This window comes from Schistocerca gregaria, chromosome 2 (genome assembly GCF_023897955.1).
Source record: "Schistocerca gregaria isolate iqSchGreg1 chromosome 2, iqSchGreg1.2, whole genome shotgun sequence".
In the NCBI taxonomy this organism is placed as follows: domain Eukaryota; kingdom Metazoa; phylum Arthropoda; class Insecta; order Orthoptera; family Acrididae; genus Schistocerca; species Schistocerca gregaria.
This window is the reverse complement of record NC_064921.1, coordinates 654,488,068-654,511,717: the sequence shown is the minus strand read 5'-3', so window position 1 is coordinate 654,511,717 and position 23,650 is coordinate 654,488,068. Positions and strand designations below refer to the sequence as shown.

At 40.3% G+C, this 23,650-nt stretch overlaps 1 protein-coding gene across 1 annotated transcript in view; it reads right to left on the bottom strand.

Moving 5' to 3' along the window:
- Window positions 1–21,830: 21,830 nt before the first annotated feature.
- Window positions 21,831–23,650, bottom strand: part of LOC126334688 (ribosome biogenesis protein BRX1 homolog) — a 51,617-nt gene continuing 49,797 nt past the window's right edge. The window contains exon 7 of the mRNA XM_049997171.1: window positions 21,831–22,334. Coding sequence (XP_049853128.1) covers window positions 22,041–22,334 — 294 coding nt within the window. The 3' untranslated portion in view covers window positions 21,831–22,040. The remainder of the gene's footprint in view (window positions 22,335–23,650) is intronic.

The window sequence follows — 23,650 nt, the reverse complement described above, 5'->3', positions numbered from 1 at the left end:
TTACTTTGAGTGGTACTTTGGCCAACTAGTAGTAGGTTGTATTATTGTAACAGAGCTATGAAACTGTTCGATTGTCGCGCCACCTACACACTCATTGTCACATCAGTGTAGTAGAGATGGGCAAACTGAATCACATAACTGTTTCGAAACAAATGAAACAGTACAATGTAATGTTTCGATACGCTGTTTCGAAACAGTGAAACAGTTTGTGTTTTGTAATCTAATAAATCTACACATTTTATCATCTTGAATGTCTACTGTATAAGTATGTCCATATAAACACAAATGAGATGCGAGAGCGCAAATCGTATTGCAGGAAGTATGAAACTATCACTTAGGCGTATTGGCAGATTCGTATTTCCTGCACCAAATGGACTGCTTTCGTGTCGTGTGACTTCAATTGGCTGAGGACAGCCATAGCTGAAGACAGAAGAACCACCACGAACGGAACTGGAGGTCGGAGCAAACTGCAGAAACTACGGATATACTACTGGGATTCCCACATTCCGTTAGTATGGATAATATACCCACCCTGCTAATGTCTATGCACACAAAGGGAATCATTGTGTATAATACACACATTGATTATAGATTCATAAATAACGCCAAATAAATCGAATAAATAACAAAATATAACACAAAAAAATTTCGTCTTTCAAGGTGTTTCGAACCGTTACTATAAATTCACAATGCTCCCCAGCTCATCCCGTTCACCATTACACTATGAGTGATATGTCAAACAGATTGCTTGCAATTATACCTACATCAAATTTATGTATGTGTCTAATAATTGTCACTCTACGCCTTTTTTTAATTCAAAATGTTGTAGACTTACTTGCGTTTCTTAATATGATTACTGTAAATGAACAGAGAAGCGTATGTTATAAAAAAAAGTGTAATTTAACTGAATTATTTTCACATATTTATTATTTTGAATGTGAATAGTATGCGTTGTTTTATTGTTTGGTTAGTGTTTATAAAGCAGATGTTACGCCATTTCGGAATAGGACAGTCAGCTAGTAACAAAGCTTTATTTTCGGATATCTTAAGCTTCATGCTATTGCCTGTCAAAAAGATTTCGACACTCTTGAAACTGTTACATGAAGTGGTATGTTGTGTTTCAGTACTTGTGCCGAGCCCGAATCTCGTCCGACACAGTGCGGAATGAAACAAATACTGTTTCAATACAATTAGTCCGTTCCAAGCATAGGTGGACTGAAACAGCCTTATTTTGAAACAACGATACAGTTTCTGTGTCTGGCTCGAGATCGAATCTGGTCCGGTTATTCGAGACAGGGGCGGAATGAAACACCACTGTTTCGAAACAGTGAACCACAGCCGTTCCGAAACACTGAAACAGTTCCACGTATCGATCGATACACTGTATCGAAACATAGGAACAGTGGCTAAGTCTAGTCAGTAAGCAGCAACACCATTGTTCAGTGGCGCGAACAGACAAGTAGGAAAAGTACTGGTCTCGAAGATCATTAAGCCACCAGAAAAGCTAAGCTTTCACTTCTAAATTGGTCTTTTTTTTTTTTACGTGTGTTACTCTCACAGATACAACGCACACATCTGCCAGTAAAATTTTAAATGATGACATAAATGCCTGGTCTAGAAATTCTTCTAAGTGGCTGGTCATCAAAGTCTTAAGTTTTAAACGAGAGTCAAACACACTGTGATTTAAGAAATTCATCGCACATTCTCAAACGAACATAATTCATCTTGCGTAAAAGGAAATTTACATTGAAAGTGGCGCTTTTCAAACCACAATTTTCCCGCGAACTATTAGTAACGGGTTCGTTTCAGCAGTTGCTTTGATCGCCAGAAAACAGTCGTTACCGCGCTTGCGCATCTACGGTGACGGATAAGAAGCCTATATGACCTTGCGTTTAATGCATTAAGAGATCTTACACTACGTCATTAAATTATAGAAAATCGGATGATACTACAAGAGCATCAGAATTTCGTAAACCCTACTAAAATACATAATTCAGCTTAAAGTGCACATTCGTATGTCCAGATTCACAATTAAGCAGGCCCCAACCTGATATTAAGTTTTTCAGTATGGTTTTCGGGATGTAAATTTTCCTGGAGTACCAGTATTGCATTATCTCAGAAGATGGAAACGTGCGCTTGAAATCCAACAAACAGTTGAAACTAGCCAATACTCTGGAATGAGACACTTCGTTTAAAATAAATTGACTGCCTCAGCAGGATAGATTAATAAGTCAAATTTCTTTAGCAAACCAACCAAAATAATTTAATCGTCGTGCAAGGCTGTTAATGCTTTACTGTCAGGAACCGGTAAATAAAACAAAAAGCTGAAACTAATAACGTATTTTAATTCAATTGAAGGCTCCCTGCCAGAGAAATCCGTTTTGTTTTCATTTGACGTGACAGCGCTGTAAATAAAGAGGAAGGAGAAAAATCACTAAACGTAAACACTGCGTGCCAGGAAATTTTTCTCCGGGTAGCATCTGGCTGCTTGCTACAGCCAAAACAGCCACATTTTAAGTGGCCAGAAGCGCAAGAATGTACTGTTCATATGAGACTTAACTGCACAGACGAATGAGCCCGCTGGCAGCTGCTCTAACGATGCTAATGTATTGTATTGTATTGTATTGTATTTTTATTGATCCAGGCAATCATAGTATTGTATAGCTGCACATATGATATTGGAAAGGTCAAGAGAGCTATTTACAATTGATTTTTACATTATTTTGTAGCAAGGAAATTATCTATCTTAAACAAAACAGTTAATACAAATCATAGAATTGTATGGTTGTACATATAATATTGGACAGGTCAAGAGAACACATTTGCAAGCAAAGAGTTGTGACGTCACGATGATCGCAAACAGTTTGCTGAAGTATTGCGTAGTCTTTCGTCCTAACGCCTTTAACACATTTTACTGTTGGCAGACCTTGTGTGTGTTGTGTATTTTGTTGTAAATGGCGCATTTCCTTTGCAACCTAAGTTTTGCTTTTTTTTTTGTCATTTGCGTTTTATTGCTGCAATATAATTCTGCAGTAACGGCATATAGTAATACTCTTTCTTAGACAATCAGTTCTGAGCAGTCAGACTTCCAAAAATTTAACTTAAAACTAAAGCACTGAAAAATTACCGGAATTCTAAAAAAACCCGTGTTTTTCCCGGTTTTCACCTGGATGAAAAAATTCCCAGGTTTTTCCCGGTTGTCCTGGGGCGTATACACCCTGTAAAAACGGTGGCTATTCTCGGTAAACTGAAACAATGAAATAAACGCAAAACTTAAAAATAAAATCCATCTGCTGTCTTTATAATGTGTTTTCTACACCAATGTACATTCCGAAGTTATAACTTCGCCAAGTCTTCTGTTGTTCTGCAAGGTCACTGCGATAACAACAACTCAGAAACACTACTCGTGAATTTCATTGATAGGAGGTAGAGCTGCATGTGCTGACAGTGTTTGGGGCAGAATCACAGTGTCTATGTAGTATTGTGGGCCTTTATAACAGTTTTGGAGAGTGTTACAGGAAATATCGTAAGCACGTGATTATTTTTCTTGTTTAACAACGCACTTGAAACACTAACAGGCAGCAGACTTTCAACCTAAATGCAACATTTTCATGTGTTGAGACATAACTGGGTTGCATCATCACCATTCATTTTACAGTTCCGGAGTGCACTTACCATTCCTGTGTATGTGTGTGGAATCGGGATGGATTTGGGAATGGTAGTGGGGCATCCAGGATAGATCCTCAAGTTTCTACTTGAACATAAACTAAGAACCAGGGAGGTTTATTTCCCATCACCTACTTCAGGCCAAAAATCTTGCGATCACGTCTACAGCAACTGGAGGCTGCCACAGCCAAAGTGTGAGACATCAGGAGCTGGTAGAAACATCTGGAGGGTAGCGGAGCTGGCAGACAAGAGCGAGCAATCCATACCAGCAGTTCCTTGCCGCCCCGCCTGATGTACCACATGACATGCATCCAGTCCTCCCATTGGCGGGTTGGTACTATGGGAAGATATCCACAAGTACTTGGGTACATTGTGTGACTACAGCATCCAGTGCTTTGTTAGATCCCGCTCACATCACGCCGTGACAAAAAAGCATGGCTGGGCTGTGACAGAGAATTGAACGTATACCATCAATTACATTTTTGAAGAAATAGAGTTATCCTTCATTCTCTCATTATTACTGCTCACCAAGCAAAATTCCCTCACACTTCCATGGGAGCCATTTTATGGATCCGAAAAGAATATGTTAATTGTTCCAGACTAGTAACGTATTGGAGGGTGAAATACATAAATAGAAAAATATTTTAAGGGACATGGGTTACAATATTTTTCACTTATACATATTTTCAAAATTTCACATTCTTTGGGCTGCAGTAATGGACTGTGCGGCTGGTATTGGCAGAGGTTCGAGTCCTCCCTCAGGTATGGGTGTGTGTGTGTGTGTTTGTCCTTAGGATAATTTAGGTTAAGTAGTGTGTAAGCTTAGGGACTGAAGACCTTAGCAGTTAAGTCCCATAAGATTTCACACTTATTCATATTCTTTGTCTTTTGCCACATAAATTTTAAACAATGAATGGCTTTACATTTAATTTTGGGCACATGCCCACTGATGTGATGTTGCTGGGTTGAGTGTGACTGCCAGGACGACAGCGCAAGGGTGGTGGTGGTGGTCACCTGTAGAGCTACTGAGTAGGACCATCAGGTCTGTTGTGACATGGCCAGCTAGCCTGATGTGCGGCCTCACCAGTTGTAAGTGACTAACACTCATTGGGCCAGCCGGTGTGGCAGTGCAGTTCTAGTCGCTTCAGTCTGGAACTGCGTGACCGCTATGGTCGCATTTTCGAATCCTGCCTCGGGCATGGGTGTGTGTGATGTCCTTAGGTTACTTAGGTTTAATTAGTTCCAAGTTCTAGGCGACTGATGACCTCAGAAGTTAAGTCGCATAGTGCTCAGAGCCATTTGAACCATTTTTTGAACACTCATTGGTGGGGAATGCATCAGGAGTGGGGGCAGGGGGGTTGGCAGTATACAAAGGGAGTGGACCAGTAATAAAGGTACAAATATTGTTACCTGAATGCTAGGTAATTACATGAATAATTCAGAAGTGACCAATTTAAGTAATCTCACTGATTCACTTTATTGACTAACTGTTCCTGCTGAAGGGTTGTGAACTAGGGTGTACACTTGGTAAGTAAACTTCTTTAAGTATAAATGGAATCTACTCTTCACAAGTAAGTAACCATGATGGATTTACATGTAGAAATTTAACAAACATGAATTGTGACAAAAGTTCTTAAATTCTATATCTTAACTTAGGAGGGCCATGCCTGAGAAGTGTCATGGGAGTTTAAACATTAACCGTGATATTCGTCAGATGGCTGCTGTTCTCGTACATCTTGAGGCTTTGGCTTACAACATCTACAAGTATACGGAGTCCATGCAACAAGGCAGACAATAACTAGAGCTATAGATACAGATGTAGCAGTTGGAAAGCTAATATGCATGTCCATGTTCTTTTGTTAAAAGCTCATTAATGGAACCGAAGAGGTGGGTCTTTGAAATTTTAGGTAATACTCGTAGGTGTTTCAAATATGGCAACACCACCAGTACTTCAGACTGGTACATCATAAATGATTTAAGACCAGTGTTATGAACATCTGTTAAATGTTCAGAGAGCTTAACAACTGAGGTGACTACATTACAAGAAGAAATGTTAAACAAAAATTCCCTGTTAGCTAGAGTGACCTGATAGGTCAGATACAAGGTTAGGCAGGTAGCAGATTAGAACCACTGAAATGAGTTGTTGTGTAGAGTACAGCAAACTGTTTCCAACAGGGATGAACCAAGGTTTGTGCATTGCAAGGATAGTATGAGGGCAGAGAGGTGTTTTAGTTTCCTCTAAGAACAGTTCCTTTCTACAGTGTTAAGTGATAGTGTAGGATTGTTGAGAGGCATTAACACACAGTGTTGTTTGCTTACAGCATAACAATATAGTCCACTTAAGGAAACTGGCAGCAGAGACAAATGTTAGTACATAGCTTTCTGTACATCACTTGCAAGTGGATGAAGTATTGCTATCTGTAGCGTATTGAACTCAGACAGTGATTGATACCATCAATGAGTGGCGTGAACTTATCATCAATAAAAATTAAATATAGTCCCTCAAGGAGGCAAAGCAATGCAGTTACCTAGTCCAATGACAACTTCATAAGTTAAGAATAATGAGAAAAGAGGGAACAAAAGGCATCCTATTGTTCTGAATGCTTTCCAATCAGAGGAGTCAGACCTCATGTGGAGACAGAGGATGCTGGTCTGTGACAGAGGCAGTCGCCAACAAATCCACTGAAAGTTGGCAAGTGCTAGCTTACAGTGACAACGAATGAAAATTAAGTGAAGTATTGTTTTAAATGCAAACAAGAAAGTCCATGTGAACATTCCATTGATATATGTTAAACTATGTAATAGATTATCCAGTAGTTGCAAGGAGGGATGTAGATTTTCATGTGAATGAAGTAACTCACATTGTGTAAGGGTGGGCATGAGTAAAGGGTATAATAATAAGATTATTTGAATGACAGTTCCATTGATGTGTAGAATAAATGGTTGCAATATTATTATCTCGTGTAAAACAACAGACATTTCAATGTGTTTGATACCAAATGTCTGTGGTAGAGATAAGAGAGAAATATATGTCAGGAGAATTCCCCTCAAGAGCTATGTAGTGCTCAGGTAACCCCATGAGGTTGATACTGAGCCTTCTGCGCATAGAGCCATTGGGGGAAAAATTGGCTAATAGCAGCACGAATCAATAGTCGTAACGTCAAAGTGTGCCAAAGCACAAAGTAAATAAAATTATCTAGATAACAATGAGAGAACACATGAAAGTGCAATGTGTGTTCCATGCAGTGTGTAAAGTGTATTAGTGATCACCTCGTAATTGACTGCCAAATGTCCTCAGACTGTCTCGTTGAAAATATGAAACAATTCCTCCTACAAAACATATGCAAAACACTGGAGTATATAAAAGGAAAAAGGATGATGATATCAGCTTCCCTGAAGCAAAATGATGAAGGATATGTTGATGTGGTTGATTTGCAACCTTTGAGAAGGCTTGAACCAACTCTATAAGATATAATAGCTTGGCTGACCTACTGCATCCCTTCATAAGTGAATCAAAGATACTGAAAAATTGGTAATTCATTGTTCAGATAGAGGTCAGACAGAACATAGTACAAAAATGAACTGGAAGAGAATGCTATGCCCAGTACGTGGTCTCGGAGATCGCTAGCCACAACACTGCAGCGGCCTGGTGTAATGTTAAGCTCTTTCTATACAGCTTAAGCGTTTTTGTGGACTTATTGGTTCTGCTTTCTTGTAGCGCTGTCTTCTGCTAGCACCGGACGCTTCTCCGAAGATTTCACTGCTAGGAAGGGGAAATTTTCAGTCTCTCATTCTCTCTCTCTCTTCTTATTTAAAAAATACGCTACTCTTGGAATATCATTCAATGCACCACAACATATTTATTTCCAGTTTGTAAAAAAAAAAAAAAAAAAACACTTTATGGCCTAAGCCCACACATTACCAGGCACCCTGAATCGGTTAATTACACATATTTGAACACAATTAATACATAGGTTTTTATCGTGGCTGACTATCCACGTCCAGTCCACTTACTCTTAACAGCAGTTCAACGTCTAATAATCAGTCACTATCTCTAGTCACTCCATTTGTTTCTCAACAATACAAAGCTATGTTACTCTTTGCAGCCGGCCACGGAGCTTCTGGGCCATATTTGATTATTCCTGGCAGGTCACGCTGAACACTTGCCAGTGCCGACGAATTATCTCCCTTCCAGTTTCGTCTGCGCAAACAATAAATGGGTGCAGTATCCCATGCTCATCCTTACGCCCTGCTTTAAAATATCGCGTGTTCGAAACAGCTGGAACACAAGTGTCTCCAGACTTTCGTAAAATTCTGACGGCACTACAACACCGTGCCAGTTGCACGCCCCTGGAGCATTGAAACAGTGGGAGTCTAGTGGAGATATTGTTCATACAATCTAGCAAAGGATAGCAACCAGCAAAGCATCAGTAGCTCTGTTGTTATTAGAATGTACAACTCACTAGGTAAATAAAATAGAAAGAAACTTCCACATGGGAAAAATATATTAAAAACAAAGATTCCAAGACTTACCAAGCGGGAAAACGCCGGTAGACAGGCACAATAAAATAACACACAAACACACACACAAAATTACGAGCTTTCGCAACCAGCAGTTGCTTCGTGAGGAAAGAGGGAAGATGAAAGGATGTGGGTTTTAAGGGAGAGGGTAAGGAGTCATTCCAGTCCCGGGAGCGGAAAGAGGATAGGTGTATATATATGTGTGCGCGCACGCGCACACACACACAAGCAGACATATAGGTAAATTTACGTAGACGAAAATAGTCTACTTGGGGGCAAAGCTTGCAGGCCATTACAATATTGATCATTCTACAGTTTTATAATATAGGTAACTATTGTCAGTTCTTATGGGAATAACCTGCTTCTACCACCTGTCCCATTGAGATTGCTATGGTAGCCCATTTCAGTGTGGCAACATGCATCAGAGCGCATATACACTCCTGGAAATTGAAATAAGAACACTGTGAATTCATTGTCCCAGGAAGGGGAAACTTTATTGACACATTCCTGGGGTCAGATACATCACATGATCACACTGACAGAACCACAGGCACATAGACACAGGCAACAGAGCATGCACAATGTCGTCACTAGTACAGTGTATATCCACATTTCGCAGCAATGCAGGCTGCTATTCTCCCATGGAGACGATCGTAGAGATGCTGGATGTAGTCCTGTGGAACGGCTTGCCATGCCATTTCCACCTGGCGCCTCAGTTGGACAAGCGTTCATGCTGGACGTACAGACCGCGTGAGACGACGCTTCATCCAGTTCCAAACATGCTCAATGGGGGACAGATCCCGAGATCTTGCTGGCCAGGGTAGTTGACTTACACCTTCTAGAGCACGTTGGGTGGCACGGGATGCATGCGGACGTGCATTGTCCTGTTGAAACAGCAAGTTCCCTTGCCGGTCTAGGAACGGTAGAACGATGGGTTCGATGACGGTTTGGATGTACCGTGCACTATTCAGTGTCCCCTCGACGATCACCAGAGGTGTACGGCCAGTGTAGGAGATTGCTCCCCACACCATGATGCCGGGTGTTGGCCCTGTGTGCCTCGGTCGTATGCAGTCCTGATTGTGGCGCTCACCTGCACTGCACCAAACACGCATACGACCATCATTGGCACCAAGGCAGAAGCAACTCTCATCGCTGAAGACGACACGTCTCCATTCGTACCTCCATTCACGCCTGTCGCGACACCACTGGAGGCGGGCAGCACGATGTTGGGGTGTGAGCGGCAGACGGCCTAACAGTGTGCGGGACTGTAGCCCAGCTTCATGGAGACGGTTGCGAATGGTCCTCGCCAATACCCCAGGAGCAACAGTGTCCCTAATTTGCTGGGAAGTGGCGGTGCGGTCCCCTACGGCACTGCGTAGGATCCTACGGTCTTGGCGTGCATCCGTGCGTCGCTGCGGTCAGGTCCCAGGTCGACGGGCACGTGCACCTTCCGCCGACCACAGGCGACAACATCGATGTACTGTGGAGACCTCACGCCCCACGTGTTGAGCAATTCGGCGGTACGTCCACCCGGCCTCCCGCATGCCCACTATACGCCCTTGCTCAAAGTCCGTCAACTGCACATACGGTTCACGTCCATGCTGTCGCGGCATGCTACCAGTGTTAAAGACTGCGATGGAGCTCCGTATGCCACGGCAAACTGGCTGACACTGACGGCGGCGGTACACAAATGCTGCGCAGCTAGCGCCATTTGACGGCCAACACTGCGGTTCCTGGTGTGTCCGCTGTGTCGTGCGTGTGATCATTGCTTGTACAGCTCTCTCGCAGTGTCCGGAGCAAGTATGGTGGGTCTGACACACCGGTGTCAATGTGTTCTTTTTTCCATTTCCAGGAGTGTATTTCGTTTCATATTCAACATGGGAGTCATACATCCACACTGATTACAATGTATATACTTGTCTAAGCGAGATTAGTTTACCATTAAGGTATTTACAGCTGGGATTATTTTCCTCATATGCAATTTTTAAATGCACCAAAATAAAATAACGTGCTTCGTCACTGCATACTAGCTCATACTGAGCAGCAGCTGGCTGCATTAAGATATTCCTACTCATGGTACAATACAAAACACATTTTATAAATGTGGCCAAGCACAGAGGGAAGGGGGAGACCGTCATTCCTTTCCATACAGAATACATAAATTACAACACATAGCAACACAAAAGATAATCATGGTGGAGCTCAACCACCTCATTCTAAATACAATGAAACATCTTTTAGCAGCTAGAGCAGAGGCATAAGAGGCAGTTCTTCCCAAGCTGATACACTTATTTCCATTTCTTAACTTCTTAAGCACATGAAGGTACTAAGAGAGACATTTGTTGCTTATATGTGACCTATTTTACAGTGTTATGTTTCACCATGTAACGTGAATTGTAACATTATTTCTCATAGGGTGTTACTAAGAAGTTATTTCCTTACAATTTGTGTGAAGGTTTGTTGGCTCTCTCAAATGCTTTTGTAAAGTTGTGATACAATCACTGGTGCTACTCAACCTGTACTGTGCTGGGGTACATTTAACCTAACTGTGGAACCCTATAGATCAATGTGCTGCATCGATGTTTCTCATAGACAGTGGCAGTAGTCTTCCGGCGATAAATTTACCTTTCTAGCCTGGAAGTTTTACTTGTGGCGAAACCTACGTACATAGTTTTAGGGTAATAGATGTTTCCTCATAATAGCTCAGAGCAACATCAGATATAAATTCATAGTTTGTATCCATACATTATTAAATAAATTAAGACATTTTGTCCTTGAGTGGTTGTTTCATGTGTAAATGCATTACCAATATGCACTGTCACAACTTTGTCTGTCTAATGTTTGCTTATAGCTCGCCTTGCTGCTGGAATCTAAGTCAGCACACTTTACAGCTGGGAAAGAGAGAGCTGCTTGTGTGCCGAGGGCTAGAGGAATGTGCTCTTCACAAGAGTGTGATGGTGCATCCTTGGGATGGAGAGATCTGTTATTCTTCATCATGCAGCTGTGGGTCAAGTATTGGTCCTAACAAAACAAGAGATTTCCTCCTGGGGTAGAGGCTAAGAAGGATATCAAGCCAATGGCTAGGCTCTGCTAGCCACAACTGTCTTGTGTCATCTTTTCAAAGTTATACTTTTGCTAGTAATTTTAGTGTGGGTTCTCCCTGTGTATTTTAAATATTTAGGGGTCAATGTATTGAAGGAGGACAGTATAGAGCTTCTATGCTAAACAGTGCGTAGTAGACCGTGTTAGCAAAGTTTTTGAATGATTTGTCTGACATCGCTAGGGACTGCAGAGGAACTGTGTTATGCTGCTTTGCTGAGCGGTATCTCCATTGGTGTGTAACACTCAGCGGTGTCAGGAAGCACATCTGTTGTACAGCGGTGTGCGGCTCAGCTCTGCAACTGTCTAGCTGGCTGCCATCATGAAGAAAATTCACACTACATTAATGTTGGGAAATTCACTTCACTCGATTGAACAGTACAGAGATCAATATTGATTTGTAATAATTGCAAGTTCTTTACTACAACAGTCCAGGCAGAGTGCGTAAGCAGTTCTGGTAGATTTAGAAATTTCTCAGAAAATGATTTAAAATATTGCTGCTCAGCAGGCTGGTTATGTGCATTCACTTTTAAAAGTTCAGGGTTTCCTAGTGGGAGAGTATAGCTAATTAATGAACAATGTTTCTCAGCTTAGTTTAGACCTGACTTTACGAAACATTACCAATAATAAATACTGCTTACTTTGCATCTACAGATGGGATTTTACTGTCTTGTATAACCTTAACTGAAGCCTTTGTCAAAAGTCAGTCAATCCAATCATGGTTTGAATATGTTGCCTTTCTTCTACATAGCGGGTGAGACCACAAAGATGCATATAGTAACAGGCGCCTTTGCTAAAATTTATACCTCCAACAATCAGCTCTGCTACGGTGATAGGTAAGATGACACAAAACTGCGAGACACATGACAACTGGATGATGCAACAGGACAGAAACTTCCATTTAGTCAGAGACTACATCACATCACATACTGATCCACAGATCAGCACAATGAAATAAAAATGCATAGGGAATTGAAGGAGGTTTTTCTCTCTCACTTAGAAGCCATGAATATTAGTTCATGCAATATGCGACACTTTATACAGTACTTCCAAATGAACACTAAACATTCCAAAACTGACCTATGGTTTAAGCCATTAGGCAAATTTGTGATATTTTATCTGGTTGGTGGGTTAGGTACTTTGACTTCACATCTTAACGCTTGCATATTAAAATAAAATATGATCAATGTGTTTTTCTTGAAGAGGATCAATATTATAAGACAAATAGAAATTGAACCAGACAAGTGACACTGGGTGTAGCTGAGCAAAGGGGAGGGATGGCGTTATCTGCTGGACTGAGAGTGGCCAGATGTTGGCTCATAGTGATGGCCGACCCACTGCAGAGAGATGGTGGAGACCCAGTCAACACAAATGTGCACACTGTGTGCTGTAACTACATGACATCACTTATGGCAGCTGTTAAAAGTTCTAAATTCACAATTCTGTTACCGTTTCCTAATGGGAAAATGCAAAGCTGTTTACTAAATAATCTGTATGTGCTTGTATTATTTGTGGGTCACTAATGATATTCCTTATGACACAGCTCTTCTCGAAGCTCACAGAAATAAACTTACCTTGAGTGGCTTCATAATTCACAAATAAAACAATATAAAACATTAATCACTGGGTATGAATTAGATCACAACATGATTGTTACATCTCAGTTTATAACATCTGTACATAAAGGTAACTGAAAACTATGTCATCTGTTCTAGAATATGTTTCGAGCAGGTGCAGGTATTGCATAAGACACCAACTGTTTCAGTGGTTTAGCCTAGAAACTATTTCAGTTTGTTGCGAGTAGCGTCAATAGCTTAAATTCATAAGTAGTGGGCAACAAGTCGTGTGTCTCTTTTGTCTGTGCTACTCTCTGCGTCGGTAATTGTAGTAATTTTGTTCATGATGGTATAAATAATTTGTTACAAAGCATTTGCAGTAATCAATGCATGGTGGATCGACAGTATGTGTAAAGCATTTTAACATGAAATAAAACAATTTATATATTAGTAAGCAGATACAGTTACTCATAGAATGTGAAATTTGTGTTCTTCAAACTAGACGAAGTTAACAATATACCTTTACTTCTTTTACGAGTTTAGTATTTTTTCCTACTAATTTGTTGCTCAGTTGTGTAGTGAATGCTTAATGGTATTGTGATACCCATAAGCCCTGTAAGTGTCGCTGATGACAAATTCTCTAGTGCAAATTAACTCGCATTCCTTATGTGTACTGACATTCAAGTAAAGTTTTCTATGATGTCTATGTTTCTGTGAAATGAGCTAGAAGCATTTAAGAGCCCTTCCAATTTTTTACGTCTATGCTCAGTTTACTTATGTCCTGGAAATTAACTATGCTTAATACATGTCTATCATGAGATCTTATACTGACCCACATGACTTTCAACAGTTCAGTCAAATGGCGAAATGCATTAAAGCCCATAAGAATCTATTCCTTTTAGCACAAAACTTTGTTGGGCACATTTTAAGTAGTAGATGGTAGGCACAACTAACCTGTTCAGCTCAGTAGTTAAGTGTGTCAATAGAGCTATTAGTACCTTCACATTACATCTCAGTGACTGGCACAACTTTGCCACAATTGGAGCAGCTTTTACTGCTTAGTGGATCACCACCATAAGCATTTACTCTCTCAGACATTACATCTGCCATATTTCTCTGCTCTAGTTACTGATTCTTAAGACTATAACTTCTAATATAGAAAGGCACAACTGTAGCCTTACAGTAGTGCAAGCATCTTCTTATAGTATCCACAGGGACAGTATTCCTTATTTGTTGCTAATAGTTCTGTCCGACCAACACAGTTTACAAGTGAGCATATGGGCACCCACTCCTCAGAGCATAGTGAGGGCAGGTCGGCAACAGCTTATCCTGCTTCTTTTTTCTAGGAACACCTTTACTTGTCGATTTAACTTTTGAGGCAGGAGTAAGCACTGCCGCCGGTGGCAGCACAGCTGGCCACAATACAGTTAAAACTGGTCAAAATTAACTATTACAGTGCGATCAGACAACTGAATTTCTCATTTACTGGAGAGGTCACCCATAAAATAGGATATGGGCCCTCATACCGAGGTGTGATCGTTGTTCTTCCTTTCTTAACTATAGGAGTTTGGAGCAATAGAAGATCAACGGGTTTATACCACGGGATCATAGCCCCCTTTGTTACAACACTGCAACTGTCTTTGAGTACTTTTGTCATTACTCTACTTAACTTATTTCCAAATTGACTTGAAGCACAGGGCCGATACTTTTACTTCACTCATATCTACTCCAGGTTGGAGTTTATTGAGTTCACACAGGGAGTTCATGGCCTTCCATAGACTGCCTTGTAGGGAGAATAAATCGATATGTGCATACAGCTGTTATATGCCGAAGCGACATAAGCAACATATTTATTCTAGTCTTTGTCTGCCTTTCTGTCAAAAGTGAGATGCTATCCCAGCATTTTGGGCACATTGCCCATTATGGCAGAGCTGCAAACTGTCATGACATTGTGCCACAAATGCACTGCTGTAATTCTTTAGGTATTACCACTCTGTTACCCAAGAGTGTCTTGTAATATGGAATACTGTCTTTAGTGACAAACTCTGGATGAGATATGTACTGGTGACATTCTACATTTATCTCTTGTGCTTTCTTTAACTCCTCTAATGAAGCATCATCTGCCTGAACAATTCTAACTTTGTGGCTTAATCCATCTGCATTTTGGTGGAGACAGCCGTGTTTGTGATGTACTATGTGAAAATACTCCGCTAACTTCAATGCCCATTGAGTTAAGTAACTACTGGGGTCCTTTAAACTTAACATCCAAACAAGGATGGCAGTCAGTGAGCACAGTAGCATTTAAATATTAACTCCAAACATAACGGCTAAGAGCTCTTTCTCGGTAATGCTATTATTAATCTCAACTGAATTGATCTACCTAGAGGCGTAACATCGTATTCCTGGGAAAGAACTGCACCCACAGCATAATCAGATGCATCTGTGGAAAGAATAACTTGTTTTTCAAAATCTGGGTGGATTAACAAAGGTGAACTTGTTAAAACGTTGTTAATTTTTCCCATAGAAATACCACATTCCTCTCTCCATTCACATTTAACACGCTTCTTTAACAACTTTGTCAATGGCTTGACTATCATAGCATAATCCTCCACAAAATGGCAATAATAATTTGCTAATCCCAGAAACAATTGCAACTCTTTAATGTTTGTAGGTACTGGAAAGCTGTCTACAGCTTTTATTAACCTAGGGTTTGGCTTAACTCCATCTGTACCAATATGTCCCAGGTACTGGATCTGTGACTTAACAAATGAACACTTCTCTAGCTCAAACTGAGGTGTATATTTCGCAACCTAGACAACACACTCGTCAGTCTCTCTGTGCATTCCTCACCTGTCCTTGAAAAAATTATTATGTCATCGAGATACCTATGAAAAGTGGAAGGTGCATTCTTTTGACCACTAGGCACATGGAGAAACTCTTATCATCCAGCTGGAACCACAAAACCAATTTTGGGCCAATCTTGTGCAGCAATAGGAATTTGGTGGTAATCACTGTGTATGTCAAGGGTGGTAAAATACTTACAATTCCCCAATTGGTCCAACGTTTTATGGAAACCGGGGTAGAGGGTAGTATCAGGGGTAATGACTTCGTTTATTGCTCTCATACTGAAACACAGACAATAGGATTTCCCTCCATTTAATGATTTTTTTTGGGAACGGCGACCACTGGGGATGACTATGTGCTTGCAGAGGGTTGAATTATCTCTGCAGCGAGCTACTATTGAATAGTTCCTTCAACAACAGATTGTAAATGATTTGGTAATCTATATGGTTTCTGACCGATGGGTCTAGCATCTCCCGTTGGAATTTCATGCTTCACAAGGTCAGTTGCTGGCAAGTACTGGTTTTCCTCAAATAATCACAAATATTCCTCCAAAACTGGATATGAAATATTCTGCTCCGACTCTGGCAAATGTGCCAACTTCTCCCTTAACTGATTTCTTAGCAAAGGTGTGACATGCAAACCTTCCTCATTGGTAACTGTTTCTTTACCTTTCTCTTAAACTGCTTCTGGCTGATTCTCTGCTTGTAATACTCCTGTACCACTTGCTAACATAGTTCCACATGGAATTTCTATCTCCTGTTGACCAGAATCGTTGACTCACACCAGTACTCAAAATTTCTTTCCTAGTATTTCTGGTGTAGGTAAACCCCTTTTGACATGGATCTGTGATCGATCGAGAACATCATTCTGGGAGAAGTCCTATGTTGGCGATATCCAGTCTTTGCATTGATCCAGAGGACTTTTCCCATTCTTCCAGTGATTCTAACAGGTGTGGTAGTCCTTAACGCCCAAGTGCACAGCTTTGTTGGAGCCTGGGGGGGGGGGGGAGGGGGGGGGGGAAAGGGGGGGGGGGGAGGCCTCACCCAACAAGTCCCTCGTGACTGCAGCATGTGCTTGTTGTCAAAACAGTGCGTAGCATCGAACAGTTGGCATCTTATAGTCTATCATCATCTGGTAACAGGTCAGGGAATCCTTTCACAGGATGACATAAAAATCCCATCTGCCCTTAATTACAAATTCTGCATTAAATGTGTATGATTTTCTATCAATGTGATTTTTACTAACAAGTTCCTGCAAAAACAATTACTTTTCACCCAATCTACTTATGTTGAAATGAGGCAATTTAAGCACGAACTTATCAGTATGTCCAACAAATAATACGCTAATCTGAGCTCCAGTGTCGATAAATATCCTGACAGTCTTCCCCTCTGAGCTTATCACGTACAACTAAGTTTGCCACCTCTGAGGTGTCTCCTGTATTGGGTTCACAATTTTTTCAGTGGTGAGGGTGAGTGGCAGGGCCCACCACTTGGTCGTTTCCCCATCTCTTGTGGCCCCTCTAACCATTCATCTCTCTCCAATTTTGTAGTGCAACTTCGCCCTTGATTTGGGGGTCATTTGTCAGTGTTGTGTCCAATTGTGCGATAATTTGAGCAACATGGAGCACGACAATGCTTGACTGTGTGATTTGGTTTTCATGTTGTGCTTCGTTACTGCACACAGAGGTTGCGAACTGTCCTGCTTCTTTGTGCAGCAAGGCTAATCTAACTGCTTTGGGCAGGTAAGTTGGGGATAGCTACTTTCACTTCGCTCCCAATTTGTGGCTTAATTCCCCTTATGAATATGCCGATAGTTCTTAAAATGGATCTTCAATTAATATCTCATTACGGGCATTCTTCCTTCCCAGAGTGTGTGTTCAATAGGGTACCACTCTTATCTAGTCAGCAAATGCCTCATAATTTTCACCAATTTTTGTTGTTGGAGTATAGACAATTGATCATGGTAGTAGCTAAGACCTCTCTTATCGGAGTAGCACTCTGTTAACTCCTTGACTATATCATCAAAAATGATTGCATAACACATGACATTGACTCTAAATATGTGCGTGCATCAAAAGTTTTAATTTAGTTACATTTAAAAGAAAGTTATTAGGCCAGGAACATGTTTGCCCTACATCACAGGCATTTTGGAGGAGCATGGTGAACACTGTCACCTGATTTTCCAGAAAATGAAGGTGCAAAATTAACTGCAGGGAGAGTACTGGTAACATTTGGCACATACCTGATAGGATCCACGGCAGCAGCTTTGGAAGAGCGTGAAACAGTCGGGTTTTACAGCAGGGCTCACATAAAGCTTCATCAAGCTGACCCTGTAACTCTAATTTGTCAAATGCCATTTGATTAAGCTGCTTTTGTAAGAGCACTAGGCGATCTACCTCATCACTTGAAGCAGCAGTGACTGCAGAAGTTGTTTGTAAATATTCTGGCAAAGTACATGATTGCGTATCTGGTATGGTTATAATATTACGGCCACAATTTCTGTAGACCAACAATGTTACAAAAGAGCGATCTCAGCACAGCACCTACATTAGATTAATCACTGACAAGTGAGATTTAAAACTTTCCCGAGATACATATTGTTCCACAATATTTGGAGAACTGCTGGATATTTGTAACTTCCTATCACGATATTTCGGCACAGAGTCTTCTGGCCATCTTAAGGTGATACTGACAAAAACACATGGAGCTCTGGTATTTACGACTCCATAAGCTTATCATAGTGAGAATTATCACACAATCAGCTGAACAGCACATGCATCCAAGTTGCTGACAAGAATAATATACAGAAGAATAGAAAAGAAAATTGAGGATGTGTTAGATGGTCAGTTCGGTTTTTGGAAAGGTAAAAGTGAAATAAGCGTTTGGTGTCATTGGCCGGGAGACCCCTTACGGAGCAGGTCCGGCCGTCTTGGTGTAGGTCTTATTACATTCAACGCCACATTGGGTGACCTGCGCGCCGGATGGGGATGAAGTGATGAAGACAACACAACACCCAATCCCTGAGCAGAGAAAATCCTGAGCAGAGAAAATCCCCGACCCAGCCGGTAATTGAACCCGAGCCCCGTAGGACGACAATCCATCACACTCACCACTCAGCTATCGGGGCAGTAAAAGCACCAGAAAGGCAATTCTCACATTGCAATTGATAACGGAAGCACGACTAAAGATAAATCAAGATACATTCATAGGATTTGTCAACCTCGAAAAAGTGTTCAACAATGTAGAATGGGGCATGAGATTCGAAGTTTTGAGAAAAACAGGTGTGAGGTATAGGGAGAGATAGGTAATATACAATATGTACAGGAGTCAAGAGGAAATAATAAGAGTGAAAAACCAAGAATGAAGCGCTTGGATTAAAGAGGGTGTAAGACAGGGCTATAGTCTACCGCCCCCCCCCCCCCCCCCCCTCTACTGTTAAATCTCTAGATCGATGAAAAGGATGGAAATAAAAGAAAGATCCACGAGGGGAATTAAGATTCAAGGTGAAAGAGTATCAATGATAGAATTCCCTGATAACATTGCTATCCTAAGTGAAAGTGAAGAAGAATTACATGATATGTTGAATGGTATGAACAACCTAATGAATACAGAAAATGGACTGAGGGTAAATAGACAAAAGTAATGATGAGTAGCAGAAACGAGAACAGTGGGAAACTTAACATCAGGATTCATGGTCACAAAGTAGATGTTGAAGACTTCTGCTACCTAGGCAGTAAAATATCCTATGACAGATGGAGCAAGGAGGAGACCAAAAGCAGATTAGCACTGGCAAAAAGGGCATTCCTGGCTAAGAGAAGACTACTAATAGCAAACATCGGAACAGAAGAGAATCGAAGCATTTAAGATGGGCTACAGACGAATGTTGAGAATCGGGTGGACTGATAAGATAGGAAATGAGGAGGTTCTATGCAGAATCAGAGAGGAAAGGACTATGTGGGAAACACTGACAAGGAGAAGGGACATGATGGTAGAACACCTGTTAAGACATCAGGGAACAACTTCCATGGTGCTACAGGGTGCTGTAGAGGGCAAAAACTCTAGAGGAAGACAGTGACTTGAATACATTCACCACATAATTGGGGACATATGTTGCAAGTGCAACTCTGAGATGAAGAGATTGGCACAGGAGAGGAAATCAGGGCAGGCTGTATCAAACCTGTCAGGAGACTGATGACTAAAAAAGCAAAATGGTGTGAATGTATGCAAATAAATATTATGCAACTTTGCAGTAAGTACTGGAACTGGTGTGAATGCTGATTGTAAAACAACCAATTTTGTCTCTGACAAAAGGATTTGACTATTTTCCTTCAGAAAACAGCAGATAGGGACAGTTTGATATTAATTTGTTTCTCTTAAATTTTGGAATTAATTAAATGTAGCGAGACCTGAGGTTGGCTGATCAATGAAAGAACCAGATTTTCTGCTGACTGGCTTGTACAAGTGTGTGCTACTACTAAACAATCAATAGTTGAATGACCCTATGTTCTAGAAGGTAAGACAACTTGGTTATGTTATGTTTCTCGGTGGGAGGGAGGGGGGGGGGGGGGGGGGGCTCTGACCCTAGAGCTCTGTAAAGTACAATGGTATGTCTTAAAACAGTAATGTGCGTAGACCACCATGTATATAAAGTTAGCTGTTAGTAGAATTGTTGATTAACAGACCAGTTACTTTTGACTACTGCCGTTAGCAGTGAGACTTTTAGCTTGTTCTTCCACGTGCAACATAAAATATGCTTGGCACCATACTGTAATGAACTTTCTCATGAATAACAATGCCTTTGTGGAAGAGGGACAGTGCAATAGAGTGTGAGTGAGAACTGCAACTAAGTACTGAGTAAATTTAGATTTGGTTTTGAAATGACTGCAGTAAATTTTTATACTCATAGCTTGTGGGTTTATAATTTTTTCTGTGAAAGTAACGGCATTGGGGAAACTAACATCTTGTTGTGTGCCAAGAACTGCTTGGATTAGGCCGGACTTGACATCAGGAACTTGAGAGTTTTTAAACTTAATAAGATAAAACAGTGAAATGCAAAGCTTCCACACACACTTGAGATAAATAACTCCAACTGTTTGCACAGGATAAATGTGTTTTAAAATTATTTCTAGATTGACACAAAGACACATGAAAACAGCTGTGAAAAAAAGGCATTTATAGACACATCAATCTCTACTTATTGCTTTAGGAACAATAAGATTACCTATGAAATTTATTGAGGGAAGTGCACAGATTATTAGCTGAAACAGTAGACAGGCAAATGCGAGAACACAATCTATAAAGCTATAATTTTGTCTGACTTTACCAGGAATAATGTAAAGAATGTTGCATATGTTTAAAGCTGTTGTGGCTTAAAAATTCTTCACTTCTACATAAAGACAAAATTTTGTTCCCTCCAACTTCTGAATTCTTTCCCCTTAAAAAGGCAGATAGTACTCTTGCTCGTTTTCCAAGTCTGTTAATCCAGACTTTCAGGGATGAATGTTATGCACTGTGCTTGGGTGGTAATAAGACAGTTCCCACAATCTCCTTGTCTTTTACAGGTGTGTGTAATAGTTTTAGTCAAAGACATTCATTTTCTGACTTCCTTCACTACATTTAAAATTTTGGTGACACCGTGATTCTCCAATTCCTCCTGTGGTCTTCTGCTGTAATTCTTACGAAGTAATTGCACTCCCACTTGCTGTGGTTTCAGGTTTTCTGTCACTTCCCTGCAAAGTGATATTCCCACTTCTCTTACTTTTTGTGGATGTTCTTAGCTGAATGGGTATGTTGGTCTTCACAGGAAGATGCTGTTAGAGAGACTACGGCATGGTTCATGCCAGTATTCCAACACCTTAATATGTATAAGAGAAATGATTTCTCAAATATCCCTTCATGTCACTGCCTAATATGAAAGGCATTTGACATGTAAACTGTGTCCTACTTTTGTTAAGAAGTTTATTTAGAAATTTGTCACAGAGAAAAATGAATCCGGATATTAAATTTTCTTATCTATGAAATTAATACAAACACTCTGTAGAATTTTTTTTACGCTTAATGAAAGTGGACCAGTTTACAAGTTATTTTATCATTTCAACTTACGTGATGAAGGTATTTAGTTTCATGATATTAGCAAACCGGAAAATTCTGTGACTAAGCAAATTTATTTTCCACAGCATCTTCTGGATATTTCACAAAAATATTACACACATAAGGTGTGAGAAAAAAATATTACAAACACTGAAATATCTTATTTCTTCCAACAGTTTTACTTATATATACATAGCGCATCCATAAAACTCATAATGTCTGCAATAAGATCATTTCAGGTGTCACACGAACAAATTTTAAATTATTATTGTACATTTTCAGCTGGTCTGTTCTTCTTCTTCTTCTTTTTCTTCAGATTCTTTTTAAGTAACCTCTTTTTCTTATCAAGTTTATGACTCCTTACTTTTGCTTTCAGTTTCAATGCTTTTCCTTCTTTGCTCGCTATTTCGGCTGCTTTTTCTATGGGATCGCCATGGAATATATCATCTGTCTCGTCTAACTTGTATGATTCTTTAGGCTTTGATTTTTCATAAGCCACTTTCTGCTCAATTCGATTTATGTACTTCCCTGATGCAGCTTTGGCTATCTGCTGACGGTACTGTAAACAGAGAAGTGTTTTAATACACATGTTTACATCAACATCCAATAAACATTTAAACAAGGTTTTTAAGGGCAGGAATGATGGTGGTGTTATGCAAACACACTATGTGATTTCAAAGCTTGGGTGGTATTAAGGGTGGAAAATAATGTTAAGTACAGAAGCCAGTAATAATCAAATAAAAATAAGCTTCACTGTAATTTAAAAATGCTGAGCAATCTAAAGTATGTGGAATTCTACCTGAAATTAATCAATGTTTGCTCGCAAGTCCCTTAGTGTAGTGGTCTGATTAAAATCCTTCTGGGCATACTGTGCATCATCTTATAAAATTCTTAATAAGCTAAAATACTAAAGCAACTGATGTTTCAGTCCTTCCTTATGGCACAGACTAGTTAGCTGGTAAGTGAATGTTTATATATTGTTGATTAGTCCAGACCCTGACAAAAGCCAGTGCAACATGGCCAAAAGGTCAGCTATGTTAGCTTGTTAAGAGCCAACTGCATAAATGTCACTGACTGCAGATCAACTTTGGCCCTAGTTCAGAAAATAAACCCAGTTCCAAACTCGCTATTTTGTCAACTTGGGTTAATGGAACAAAGTTCAATGTTGATCTAAATTACCACAATACAAACTTGGCAACATCGCTGTATCAGCCACAACATGATTATCGTGCTTCAACCTCAGATGTGAATCATACATCATAGATACACGGTATTTATTACTGCAGTTTGTGTGTTGTACAGGCAGAGGAAAACGAGCAGAAAAAACTTCTTGAACTTCAAGAAACTTCTCACAACCAAAAAACATTGAAATTGTCAGATTTCTGTAAAGTACACGAAAAGAAATGATTGAGAATTGGCGTCTAATGCTCTCGAACATTGAATGCTGCTCACCACAGCAGCCTAGGGAAACAGCATGTGGCACAGTCAAGCAGTGTGGTCATAAAATATAATGGTGTCATAATTATCTTCATAATAAGTATCATACATTATACATTGCATCCTGTCATTAGTAGTTGGATGGTGCAGCTGATTTTGACTATAGATGACAGCTGCTTTGCTTATGGATTTCAGCTGTTTGCTGAAGGCGGCATGAATAAACATAAACAGGTTGACAACAGATTTAGGTGGCTTTCTGTGTGATGAAAGTTACATTACTTCTCATGTTTTAAAGCCACTGTTATTTCACAAAAAACAAATTATCAGCACAGAGAGCAGCAAAAGCATACATGGTGTTTCCGTAAGAGCATAAAAAAATGTAACAGGATATAGAGAGTGTGCCACTGAACAATTTGAGGTACAGAACCTGACGTTGGC